Source organism: Saimiri boliviensis, chromosome 4, assembly GCF_048565385.1.
Source record: "Saimiri boliviensis isolate mSaiBol1 chromosome 4, mSaiBol1.pri, whole genome shotgun sequence".
NCBI lineage: Eukaryota > Metazoa > Chordata > Mammalia > Primates > Cebidae > Saimiri > Saimiri boliviensis.
This window is the reverse complement of record NC_133452.1, coordinates 100,640,386-100,654,028: the sequence shown is the minus strand read 5'-3', so window position 1 is coordinate 100,654,028 and position 13,643 is coordinate 100,640,386. Positions and strand designations below refer to the sequence as shown.

Below are 13,643 nucleotides of genomic sequence, written 5' to 3'. Positions count from 1 at the left end.
TTTTTGTGTTTTTAGTAGAGACAGGGTTTCACCATGTTGGTCAGACTAGTCTCAAACTCCTGACCTCAGGTGATCCATCTGCCTCGGCCTCCCAAAATGCTGGGATTACAGGCGTGAGCCACCATGCCTGGCCGGATCTCACTTTCTTAACCAATGTGCAATAATTGCTTGACCCCTGGAGATTAACAAGAAAGCCGTCATGCTGCTTGCAAAGCAATTTCTGAAATAATGTTTAGAGAGGATGTAGAATGTAGACATTGAGAGAAATCCCAGTCTTGGCTCTGTTGTCTAAACCTGGGAAAATTATCTAATCTCTCGAAATCCCTGTTTCCTTGTTTGTAAAGTGAGTATGAATATAATATCTGCTTCATAGGGTTGTGAGGGGATTAGAGTAAATGGCGCATATGAAGCACTTAGCACGGGACTTAACACATTCAAAGTGCTTGGTAAAGAGCCGTTATTCGAATGGCACTAGGTTGTGAATTTGAGCAGAATACCTTTTTACAGAAAACACTGCCATCTCAGATAACTAGTTTTGGGAGTAATTTTTGATGAAGACATTTTGATTCTGAAAGTGTACCCAGCAACCAGGACTGAAATTTAGGTTACATCTGGATTGTATGTGTATACAACACATACACGTACTCACACTCACCCACACACCTGCAACAGGAAAAAATGGAGGTTCTCATTCATATTTTAAGGAACATTGGAGAGACTTCCAGCTCCGGTAGTACGGCTGGCTGAGTGAAAGAGGAACCTCTCCAGCTTCAGAAACAACAGATCAGGTGCCAGGTAATTCCAGCTCATGCCTGTAATTCCAGCACTGTGGGAGGTGAAGGCAGGCCGATTGACTGAGGCCAGGAGTTCAAGACCCAGTGTGGGTCACATAGTGAGACCCTGTCTCTACAAAAACATGAAAAAATTAGCCAGGCATGGTGGCACATGCTTGTAGTCCCAACTACTCAGAAGGCTGAGGCAGGAGGATCACTGGAGCCCAGGAATCCGAGGTTACAGTGAGCTATGATGGTGCCTCTCCACTCCAGCCTAGGTGACAGAGAGAGACCCTGTCTCAAACAACAACAACAACACAAAGTCTAATATTAAATAAAATACAAAACAAAGTTCTACGACATGGTTGAACTCACAAGAAGGAAAGGACGAAACACAGGGAACTGAAAGCCAGTGGCCTGAGAAGGAAAGCTGATGATGTGGTCACTGCGGAGACCGTTATCAGACCAGAAACCGGCAGGGATGGGGACTACATTCTTGGGCTGGGTGAACTGAGACCTCTGCGTAAAGCCAGGATCCTCCAAAGGCTGCTGGACCATTTCAAGGTGCCAGTGGATTGTGTCTGCCCAGGGATCTGGGTGAAAAAACACAGTCTCCCATAAAAATGGAAGACCCAAATTGTATTACATGTGGCTTAGAGCTTGAATTGATACAACCTACAGAGTAATTAACATGAAAAGTGTTCCCAAGTCGGCAATAATCCTAGGGTTTTGGCCAGGGCCAATGCAGACTAGCTGAGATGGGTCCTTCCACTGCCAGGGCCACACAGAATTCCCGCAGAAAAACCAAGTCCTTGTGCTGATGAGCTCACAATTACCGTGAAAAACATGGATCAGACCAGGCTGGATTCCAGTCATCTTTGTTTTAATAAGGTTTAATTCATTCTCTGGAACATTTTTGAGTTTGGAAAGTGCTGCTCTATCTATGCTTTTCTATTTCAAGATACTTTTCTTTTCCCATATTCATGCATTCATTCAAAATTCATTCTTCAAAGACTTATTTTGTGACTAATATTTGCCAAGCACTGGGCCGGAAATGCATCCATGACTTATTTTGTCTTTCACCATAATGTCCAAGGGATGCGTTTCCAATTATCCAAGTTACCGATGGCAAAACCAAGGGCGAGACGGGTCCCTGGCCAGCCAAGAACCCACAGCACTCAGGGTCAGAGATGGAAACCCAGCCCCAGCCCTCCTCCTTCCTGAGAACTGTGTTCTCCACCAATCCTGGCCATGTCTCAGTCCTCCTCAACGGAATGAAAAAGATAGATGCATGAGAGACCAAGAAAAGCAGTTCCTAGAGCAAGATTCTCACAGAGGAAGGCTTGACTCCCCAGTGCCAGCCCCAGGGAACCAGAATACACCTTGAGCCATCTATCAATGACAATAACTTCAGCCAGCCTCAGCTCCAGCGGCACAGGAGAATTTCAGTTACTCGGGGGAGGGCAGGAGCTGCCTGAGGTAGCACTGGCCTGGGTGTGGAAGGCCGATCAAAACACTTCTCCAGTGCTCTGTCTACACGGGAGGAGTTGTGCTGGGTCCTGTGGTGCACACATTTGCGGGACAAGGGGCAAAACACATGGCTTCTCTGGACCTTGGGTGTGCTTTGCAAGGTCCCTTTGAAACCTGTTTCCTGTCTGGAAGGACCAGCCCCCTCCCTCTCTGAGAACACAGGCATGTTTGCACCGGGTGGGGGGAGAGGCAACTAAACCTGCAGACCCCCCGGCCCGGAACATTCTTCCCTCAGTGCACGTGGCTCTCCCCCTAGCTTCATCCACCTCACAGGGGTCTTCTTCCCTGGCCAGCCCACCCAAAACTGTGCTCCTTCATCATTCTCTCCTCCTTCCCCTGCTTTATCTTCTCCTTTGAGTACGCATGCTGACCTTTTTGTATATGCTCAATTTTCTATGGTTTAATTTCACCAAGAGAATGTCAGCTTCGTGAGGGTGGACATCCACTGCTTTGTTCACTGCTGGATCCCCAGGACCTAGAATGAACGAGCGGATGCATGATCTATTTTATCACCACAATTCAGCCAAAATCTGATCTTCAACCTTCTTGTCTGCACCTTGAAGGAACGGGGCTCAGATAGTGATTCTCAAAATTAAAAAAAATTACTGAAAGATTTTCTTTAAATAAAATTTTAGAAAGATCCCCCATGTGTAAGATGGACAACAGCAGGGCTTCAGGTGTGGCTGTCCCCTGCTTTCCCTCCCCGTCTGCAGAACCCTGAGGATCCCTGGAACAGTTTGGAAACCATTGACCTAAGAGAGGTCTGATTCCAACTAGTCACTTTCTCCCCAAGGGTCTAAATACAATTATCTGTAAAATGAGGGAGTTGGACTTACCGACCTTGACACGGTCACATTCGGACGTTATATCTCAAATCCACAACTACAGAAAATTATCCAAGAGCCAGGGAAACTCCAACATATAAATTGCAAAGACACATTCAGTGTCACGCTGGCCAACAGACAGCAAAAACACCAGGAGTTTATCAAGGAGGTCTTGTTTTCTGAGCAGTTTGTGGGAGCCATAGGACCCACAAGATCTCAGATTGGCTCAACCAACCTAGCTGATGAAATGAGACAACGCGTCTGAAACAGTCAAGACTGTACACGATCAAGTGCTAGAATGGGTGGAGATTTTACAGGCAAATCAGACAGCGTGGAAAAAAGAGATGGAGTGTGGTAAAATGGGATGGTATCTGGGGAGGAGGTTTTCTCTCTGAAAGGAGAGCAGAGGGTCATTCTAGGCAAGAGACACAGTAGGTGCCCTGGTGCACTGCCCAGGCCCCCTGCTGCAGGACTGAGGCACTCATGCTCCCACTGCCAGGAGGGCAGCTGCTGGTGGATCGGAGCTGAGCCCTTTCCCAGACAACAAACTGGACTGGACTTTGTGATTATTTGTTTGTTTGTTTTCAGACATGGTCTCATGCTGTCGCCCAGGATGGAGCACGATGGCACAAAAAATCATAGTTCATTGCAGCCTCAAATTCCTGGGCTCAAGTGATCCTCCCACCTCAGCCTCCTGAGTAGCTGGGACTATAGGCATAAGCCACCATGTCTGGCTAATTATTTTATCTTTTGTAGAAAGGGGGTCTCACTTTGTTGCCCATGCTGGCCTCAAACTTTTGGCTTTCAGCAATTCTCCTGTCTCAGCCTCCCGAAATTCTGGGTTCATAAGCATGAGCCACTGAACCTGGCCAACTTTGTGATTATGAAGTCACGGTCTTGGTCTCAGGCAGGGGCAGAGTTTCTCCAGTGTCCTCATGTCATTGATTGTGTTATTGTGACAGAGACTGCTGTTTGTCCCCAGTATCCATTCTCCCCTTCTTTCTTAGTAATTGAACCTCCAGTTTTTAGCTGGCCGCGTGGCCTCCCAAAATACTGTCAAGTCTACATTTCCTAGGCTCTCTTGCAGTCAGGTGTGACCATGTGACTAAATTCCAATCCATGGGATGTAGCTGACAGGAAATGTGTCACCTCCAAGTCTTGCCCTAAAGGGATGAGCTGTGCCCTTCCCTTTTCCCTTTCCGACCAGCTGGAGTGCAGACATGGCAGGGGGCACTCAGACCACAGGAAAGGCAACATCCTTCAACTCCCAGTGTCGGTTGACTTGCACTGTTTACCACGCTCTGGAGGCATCACGTTTCCTCACTGCGTGGCTTTGCCATGTTGTCGTACCATGTCCTTGCTGGGAGCCTTGGTTCCTGCCCAACCTGTCTCTACCTGTCCAACTTCTACATCAAGAACTGACTAGCTCAAATGCCACTTCCATGAGGCCTTCCATATTTGGAAATGTTTTCTCCATCCCTCTGCACTCCTATGCCTTCTAATTCTCTAACATTCAATTGGAACTTTCTTTCGTTATAAGTATTTGGTAGCTGCCTTTAAGTTTGAGTGGACTGTAAGCACCTTGTAGCAAGACCAGAGTTTCATTTTGTGTTATATCTTCACATCCTCTGCAGGGTCTAGTATATGCTCAACTAACACTGGGAGGAAGAAAGGAAGGAAGGAAGGAAGGAGGGAGGGAGGGAGGGAGGGAGGGAAGGAAGGAAGGAAGGAAGGAACAAACTGGCTTACCATGCAGTTTTTTTATGGAGAGAAAGGTACCAAGAAGTAGCTTGAGTGGGAATAGGGTTTTAAGTCTGCCAAATCAGTATTCTTTGATTTAAAAAATATATTTTATTTTTCAAAATTATGCAAATGCAGCTTCGAGGCACATTTCCAACCCCACTTCTGACAAGACTGGAAATTCTGAATCCCCCAGTGGCAATCATGGAGACCACCCCTCCTGGGTGAATGAATGGATTAATGAAGGTCACCACGTCTCTGGTGGAGACCACCCCTCTTGGGTGAATGAATGGATTAATGAAGATGACCACATCTCTGGTGAAAAGCAAGCACTGTGTTAATGCTGTTACAAACATTTTAATATGCCCTGAACTGGCCTCGTCACAGACCTGGGTGTACATGCCAGGAGATGCATCCTCTGCTGCCTCAGCTTTCACAGGAACAAAACACAGAATCTCAGGACAGAAAAGCCCCCAGCTAGCTGCAAAAGTAGGGGCATGGCCTTGAGGACGGCCTGAGAAAATGCCAGCCGGGTGCGGTGGCTCACGCCTGTAATTCCGGCACTTTGGGAGGCCGAGGTAGGTGGATTGCTTACGGTGAGAAGTTGGAAACCAGCCTGACCGACATGGTGAAACCCTGTCTCTGCTAAAAATACAAAAATCAGCTGGGTGTGGTGGTGGGTGCCTGTGAGCCCAGCTACTCGGGAGACCGAGGCAGGAGAATGTCTTGAAACCAGGAGGCGGAGGTTGCGGTGAGGCGAGATCACACCACTGCATGCCAGCCTGGGCAGCAGAGCAAGAGTCTGTCTCACAAAAAAAAAAAAAAAAAAAAAAAAAAGAAAAAAAAAAAAAGAAAGAAAGAAAAAAGAAAATGCCATGGGGAAAAAAAGTCCCATTTCCCATAGCAATAAAACTACAAGGGAGAAATAAATCTAATAAAACACACAAAATCTTTACTAAAGGACAAAAAAAGACCAGAATAGAAAGACCAACTATATTTATAAATGCGAAGATGCCATTTCAGCTGAAATCCCAGCAGAGCTTTTCACATGGGACGGGGAAAGGGCCAAGCATAATGGAGGCAATATTTGAAGAAGAAAAGAGAAGAAAGAGGAGGAGGAGATTGCTTGTCACATGTAATGAACCCCTTACTGTAAGACTATAATGATTAAAACAGAAATAGACAAATTAGCCAACAGAATAGAAGAGAGACTTGAATATTCCAGAAGCAGCATTTCAAGTAAGTGTGGAGGTAGCCTCTAACAGGCTATCACATGGCAAAACAGTTTAAAACTTAGATCTCTACCTCAACCATCAACAAAGTAAATTTCTGAAGAATTAACCTAAATATGAAAACTTTAAAACTTTTGAAAGACAACGTAGAAGAAACCATTGTAATAAAGATATTTTAAAACACAAATTATGAGAAAATGGCCATGCACAGTGGTTTACACGTGTAACCCTTGCACTTTGGGAGGCTGAGGAGGGAGGATTGCTTAAACTCAGGAGTTCAAGACCAACCTGGACAACATAGTGAGACCCTGACTCTACAGAAAAATTTTTCAAAAATTAGCTGGGCATGGTGGCATAACCTGTGGTCCCAGCTACTCAGGAGGCTGATGCAGGAGGATCACTTGAGCCTGGGAGTTTGAGGCTGCAGTGAGCAATGATTGTGCCACTGCACTCCAACGTGGGTGACAAAATGAGACCCGGTCTCAAAAACAAACAAACAAAAAAACACCCCAAATTGTAAGAGGAAAAGGTTTGACTGCATTAAAATTAAAATCTTGTGACTAACAAGAGACATCAAAGCAAAATAAAAGACAAGAAATAGAGTGGGGAAAGATAGATGCATTGTGTATGACTGGCGAATGGTAAGTGTACAGAATATATAAAGAACATCTGGCCGGGCGCGGTGGCTCAAGCCTGTAATCCCAGCACTTTGGGAGGCCGAGGCGGGTGGATCCCAAGGTCAAGAGATCGAGACCATCCTGGTCAACATGGTGAAACCTCGTCTCTACTAAAAATACAAAAAATTAGCTGGGCATGGTGGCACGTGCCTGTCATCCCAGCTACTCAGGAGGCTGAGGCAGGAGAATTGCCTGAACCCAGGAGGCAGAGGTTGCGGTGAGCCGAGATCGTGCCATTGCACTCCAGCCTAGGTAACAAGAGCGAAACTCCGTCTCAACAACAACAACAACAACAACAACAAAAAAAAAAAAAAAAAAAAAAAAAAAGAACATCTACACATTAAAGAAAATAGATAACTCGGTTGAAAAAAACAGGGAAAGATGGTGAGCAGGCAAGGTACATTAGAGGAGACGTATAGTGGTCAGTAAGTACACAGGGATACTAAGCACCTCTAGAATCAGGATAGGTAGATTACATACAATAGATGAGGTAGAATTTCACATTCATTCAATCGCCATAAGATTTTTGAGTGCGACATTGTGGGAAAATCAGAACTCACATCTGCTGCTTGTGATTAAATTGGTACAACTGCTTTGTAATATATCAAAGGCATTAAACAAAGTTAATGACACACATACCCTAGAATGATACACATTCCACGAGAGCAGGGGCGACACAAACAAGGAAGTTTGTAACAACAAAGAAATTGATCATGTCCATCAATAAAATGGCTAACTGTACTGTGATATAGGAATACAGAGACTTGAAGGAAAAACCAGAGACCTAGCTCTGGTTCCTTTTCAGCTTCTAACTGACGATGGGACTTTTGCTTCTGCGTAGAATGCTCTCCCCAGGATATTCTTGGGCTCATTCCCTTACCCACTTCAGGTCAGTGCGCAAATTCCACCTGCTCAGAGAGACTCCCCGACCCAGCTTCCACACCCCTTAACACTGTATTGTTAAGCAGGGCAATTTAAAGGATAAGAATATAGACTGTGGCCAGACTGGGTTCAAATTATAGTTTTACCAAGTAATATCTGTATGACTGTAGGCAAGTTATTTAAATTTTCTATGACTCAGTTTCCTCCTCTGTAAAATGGGGATAATAACAGTTTTCACCTAGAAGGGCTGTTGTGAGGACTGAATGAGTTAATATGCCAGAGGTAGAACAGTGCCTGATATAAAGGAAGTGCTAAGTTAAGAGTAATTTGTATGGCTGTTAAAATGAATGAATGAACTAGACTGGAGTGACATTGACAAGTCTCATAACATGCTGCTGAGTGGACAGAGTGAGTTCCACACATACCTCACCCCTCCCTGGACTTCTGCCATAATTACAAGCAGCCTCCCACAGCCTAGTCCTTGATTATACTGCTCGATGTCCTTTTCACAGGTTTTAGTCCCCACCACTGCTGTCCATGACCATCACAGCCTGGCCAAGGCGGTTTGCAGTAGTATTCATCAAACTGAATGAGGATGAGTTAAATTAGTTCTGAAAAGTCCTCCCTCCCTCCCTCCATCCCTCCCTCCCTTCCCTCCCCTCCCTCCCTCCCTCTCTCCCTCCCTTCTTCCTTCCTTCCTTTCTTGTTTCATTCCTTCCTTCTTTCTCTCTTTCTTTCTCTCTCTTTCTCTTTCTCTCTTCTCTTTCTTTCTTTCTTGTTGAATTGGGGCCTCCCTATATTGCCCAGACTTGTCTTGAACTCCTGGACTCACACAGTCTTCCTGCCTTGGCCTCTCAAAGTGCTAGGATCACAGTCATGAGCCACTGTTCCAGATGCTGTAATTTAAGATGACATAAAGAGAGAAGAGTGAGGGTAGTGGAGCAGATGAGCAGTGAAAGTGCCTGGACAGGGACAGAAAATCCCTGTGCCAGGTGTTTCCAGGGCAGGAATTCTGTGACTCCAGGACAGAGTCGGGAGTGTCACCCCAGCCCCATTCCAAAGGCCTGGGACCCACCGGGGAGGAGCCATTAACGACTATATTCACAGAAGACTGTGCATTAAAAAGATCTGGAAAGATCCATGCCAAGCCCTTAGCACTGGCTACAGGAGGGAGGGTGGGATTAGGGGCCGCCAGGCGAATGGAGGCTCTTTCTACTCTTTGTTTTTTTTGAGACAGAGTCTGGCTTTGTCACCCAGGCTGGAGTGTAGTGGCGCTATTTCTCTGCAACCTCTGTCTCTGGGGTTCAAGCAATCTCTCGCCTCAGCCTCCCAAGTAGCTGGGACTGTAAGTGTGCACCACCACGCCTAACTAATTTTTGTATTTTTTTTTTTTTTTTTTTTTTTTAAGTAGAGAAGGGTTTTCACCCTTTGGCCAGGCTGGTCTTGAACTCCCAAAGTGCTGGGATTACAGACATAAGCCACCACAAATGGCCTCTCTCTACTCTTGTACTTTTACTCTGGACACTTTTGCATTGTTTGAATTTTGTCCAGTGAGAAAAACATGTTTATTACTTGTGAGATATTAAAAAGAAAAAATTACACATTAGAGGCACTCAGTGAATGGGCATTACTATTATTCTTTAAAACAAAGGCTTTCCACCCAGCATAGAGGTCCCCAGACAGGAAGGCACCCTGCTTGGGCTAGGAGGAGGCTCCTGTCTGCAGCCTCTTCTTCACAGAGTCCAGCTGGCCCTTCGGCAAGTCTCACTGGCTCCACTTTCAAAGCACATCCTGAATCCAATCTCTTCCCTCATCTAGTTTCTACCTTGTTCCTTCCAACACACTCTGCCTATTGGTCAGAGATCTTAAGAACCCTAATCAGATGGTTGCCATATTCTGAACACTGGCCATGTGCCAGGTACTGTTCTAAGCAGCTATTCATTTTAGCTCAGTTAATCCTATAACCAGGGGTTCCCAAACCCCAGGCCGTGGCCCAGGGTCTGTGGCCTGTTAGGAACCAGGCCACACAGCAGGAGGAAAGCAGCAGGTGAAGCTTCATCTGTATTTAAGCATCTGTAGATGCCATCTGTATGCTCACATTACCGCCTGAGCTCCGCCTCCTGTGGAATCAGTGGCGGCATTAGATTCTCACAGGAGCCGGAACCCTATTGCGAACTGCACAAGGGCAGGATCTAGGTTGTACGCTCCTTATGAGGATCTAATGGCCGAAGATCTGTCCCCGTCTCCTAGCACCCGCAGATGGGACCATCTACTTGCAGGACAACAAGCTCAGGTCTCCCACGGATTCTACATTATGGTGAGTTGTATCATTATTTGTGGGGAACACTCCCGTGTGAGACCCCTAAAAGGCGTGAGTCTCACTATACGGTGAGTTTGATCCCAAACACAGTTTCCTACTGGAGGCAGTCGAGCTATCCGGAAATATAGGAACTGAAAGATGAATGATCAGTTTCTAATATCAACCACAATATCGTTTGGGCCTAAAATTATGCGTTGCTGCTAGACCGAGTAACCCCCTACCAGCAACTGGTTCCTGCTATGACCTTTCTATGACTTTAAGTTTTAACCTTTACTTACCTAACTGCCTTGTACCATAGATAATGGTTTAACTGTTGATATCTGCAAAGAAAAATGCCACCATAAGGGATGGCTTGGATTCCTGACTTAGAGATTCCTGGATAATGTTTTGATATAAACAAGTCTCGTGGATGATGTTTAGATATAAACAAGCTTTGTGATTATAGAAAATTTTGTTACTTTTTACAACCATTGATCGAATATCTGACTTCTCTATTGTATAGGCCATGTGAGGCATACATTTACATTCCTCTTACTATGACGTCGATCAAAGCCAAGAAAGTGTATTTATTCCTAGCATTTGAAAAATAAAATTTGCTGTTTAGGCACAGCCTATCAGCCCTCCAGACGCCTCGCTTTCTCTTTCTCTGTCTTTATTATTTTCTCAGGTATTGGGACCCTCTTGCAGGTCGAGAGACCCCCGGGCAGACGTGCCTACCCGTCCGGACGGTCCACGACAATTATTTCGTTATATATTAAAATGTAATGATCATAGAAATAAAATGCACTGCAAATGTAATGCGCTTGAGTCATTCTGGAACCATCCCCCACCAACCCTGGTATGTGGAAAAATTGTCTTCCACAAAACCAGTCCCTGGTGTCAAAAAGGCTGGAGACCACAGCTGTAACAACGCTGGGAATTAGGTGCCATTAGGATCTCCCTTTTCTAGATGGAGAAGCGTTCAATAACTTGCCTCAGGCCCGCATCATGAAACGGCAGAGCTGGGATCCCACCTGAAGAGCGCATGCTCTCTGCCCGCTCCCCACCTGCTGTCACAGCTTCCCGTGCTCCTCAGGTGAGATCAGAGCTTGCTGCTAAGGCCACACGATCTGGCTCCTGTCCACCTCCCACCACCTTGCTCCACACCACAGGCTTCATGGCTGCTCCTCCACCAGGAATTCTCCTTCTCAGGAGCTCCCAGGAACGTATTCTGTCACTATACCCGGCTCTAGGCTTGAAGGTCACCTCCTCAGAAGGGCTTCCCTCACCACCTTTCTAAAAGAGTCCCCATTTTATTCTCAGCCCCTTTCCTGCTGTAATTTTATTTGTAGGTCGTTATCACTTCTTGACCTTACACTAGAAGGTGCCTTGTTTGAATGTTTATGATCTTTTTCTCTAGAAGTTCTGCTCCACAAAAACAGGGACTTTGTCCTCAGTGCCTAGAACAGAGCCTGGCCCAGCACGGGAGCTCCGTAATGAATGAACATCCCCTAAGACAGCGCACTAGGCTGCTGGGCCTGTTCCTCGGGGCTGCTAGGCGCATCTGCTCCCCCGCCAGGATGGTGTTCTCTCTCTGGGTCAGCGGGGCAGCAGTCCTTCCTGCCGAGGCCCCTGGCAGGACAGAAGGTGAAGTAATAGCTTCTCTCTTCTCTCCCCACCCGTTGCTATTCTTCCACCACCCTGGGCTCCCTTCTGTCTACCCCTCCAGCCTCAGGGCGTTCATCTTTCCAGCCACCTGGAAATGGTGGGCACATCTGTCCACCTCAGGGTGATAGAGAGTTGAAGAGTGGCCTCTCCCCAGCGTATTCACATTTTAAAAGAGGCCAACCAGGACAATATTGAACCCCGACGTATGACTGCGCGGCTAGGTAGCTCCTTGCAGCACCACATTTGAGGTTGGAGGGAGATACTGCCCTTTACTCTCCCAGGCACCGGGAGACAGAGCACCTCACAGGTAAGGGCACTGAGGGAGAGGGACAGGGGTCCAGGCCCACCCTGCAGGTCAGAGACTGGCACCTGGCAGACCCCAACCTTCAGATGCCACAGCTGTTGCCGTCATACTCCACTCAGCTCTTCCCTTCCCTTCCTGCCACCCGGGCCTGGCTTTGTTCCCTAAAAAATCCCCAGCCTCCTTCAGGTTCATTCTGCCTCCATGGAATCCCCCCAGAGACTCTCCAGGGGACCCAGAACACAGGCTGTACCCTTACCCATTTCAATCCCGCAGATGGCCAGGGCAGCGATCACAGCACCTGCAGATGTCCCTGCGAAGCGGTGGGCCGTTTCCAGCATCCGGGGGGCCAGGTCCCGCAGGGCATCCACAGCCCCGGCCTGGTAGAAGGAGAGGAATCCACTGCCGGAGAAGGAGATGGAGTGGGGGGTGTCCGGGTCCCCCTTGAACACCTGTTCTTCCATCTCCTCGGCCTCTGGCTTTCCACGGAAGGAGGAACCACCCTTCAGCACTTGCCTGCCCAAGCCTGGGCTGCCGCTCCCTGCAGGAACTCCCTGCCCAGCTTCCCTGCCAGCCAGGAGCCTGGAATGTGGCTGTCCCTACCCGGTCTGCTGGAGCAACTACAGGCTGCTCAGGCAGCTGCCTCGGCCTGTTAAGCTCTGCCAGGAGGCATCCCCAAAAGTTGGAAAGGGGCCCCAGGACAAGATGCAGAAGGCCTCCCTGGTGTGTGAGCAGGGTCCTGATCCTGTGAACCCCTCGTCGGCTTCATTTCTTGGCTACATTCATCTCGGGCACGGGCTCCTCAGCCCTCTGCCCATCTGTGGTACACAGAGGTGTGTTCACTGCTCCCGACACAGGGCCATGCCCAAGGAGGCGGGTTCTGCCCAGCCCTCAGCTGCAACATTCAGTTGCAAAACCTCTGTGATGGTTATCGGGCACCTCCCTCCCCGACATGCTGCTGCAGCCGTGAAGGGCTTCCAAGCCCGCCTCCCTCCAGAAGGATGATGCCCAAGCTGTCTCTTTTGGACAGGTCCCCCAAAAGAGATGCCCCTTCTGGGCTCCTTCAGGCGGTGTGGTATGTGTGATGTGTTACACAAGCATTTTTATTTGTTCTTCTTACAGAAGCACCCCTTTGTTTATTCACTTGTTTATTTACATGTTAGCATCGGCCCTGGGTAAAATTGTCGGAGATGTTTGACTTTGGGGGCTCCACCCACCACGGCTTCTGCACCTCTCACTGTCTCTTCTCCTGGGCCCTTCCCTGACTCCGTGACCTTGGTCAGTGCCTTCTCACCAAGCCCCAAGCCCTCATGCTGTCTTCTAAGTGTTCAGGAAGAAATCAACCTGAAATCTAGATCTTTGTAAGTGTGTGAGGCTTCGTGTTGTAGGTTTTACTTCCCGCTCAGAAATGAGAAGTTTGAAAAAAGGCTGGGCGCGGTGGCTCAAGCCTGTAATCCCAGCACTTTGGGAGGCCGAGGCGGGTGGATCACAAGGTCAAGAGATCGAGACCATCCTGGTCAACAAGGTGAAACCCCGTCTCTTCTAAAAATACAAAAAATTAGCTGGGCATGGTGGTGTGTGCCTGTAATCCCAACTACTCAGGAGGCTGAGAATTCAGGAGGAGAATTGCCTGAACCCAGGAGGCGGAGGTTGCGGTGAGCCGAGATCGCGCCATTGCACTCCAGCCTGGGTAACAAGAGCGAAACTCTGTCTCAAA

At 47.6% G+C, this 13,643-nt stretch overlaps 1 protein-coding gene across 2 annotated transcripts in view; it reads right to left on the bottom strand.

The window, feature by feature from the left end:
* PNPLA1 (patatin like domain 1, omega-hydroxyceramide transacylase) overlaps positions 1 to 12,793 on the bottom strand; it is a 46,547-nt gene extending 33,754 nt beyond the window's left edge. The window contains exon 1 of one of the 2 annotated variants that reach the window (XM_039467985.1): positions 12,186 to 12,793. In XM_039467985.1, coding sequence (XP_039323919.1) covers positions 12,186 to 12,390 — 205 coding nt within the window. In that variant the 5' untranslated portion in view covers positions 12,391 to 12,793. The remainder of the gene's footprint in view (positions 1 to 12,185) is intronic. The other variant, XM_039467984.2, reaches the window with a different exon arrangement.
* Positions 12,794 to 13,643: the final 850 nt, after the last annotated feature.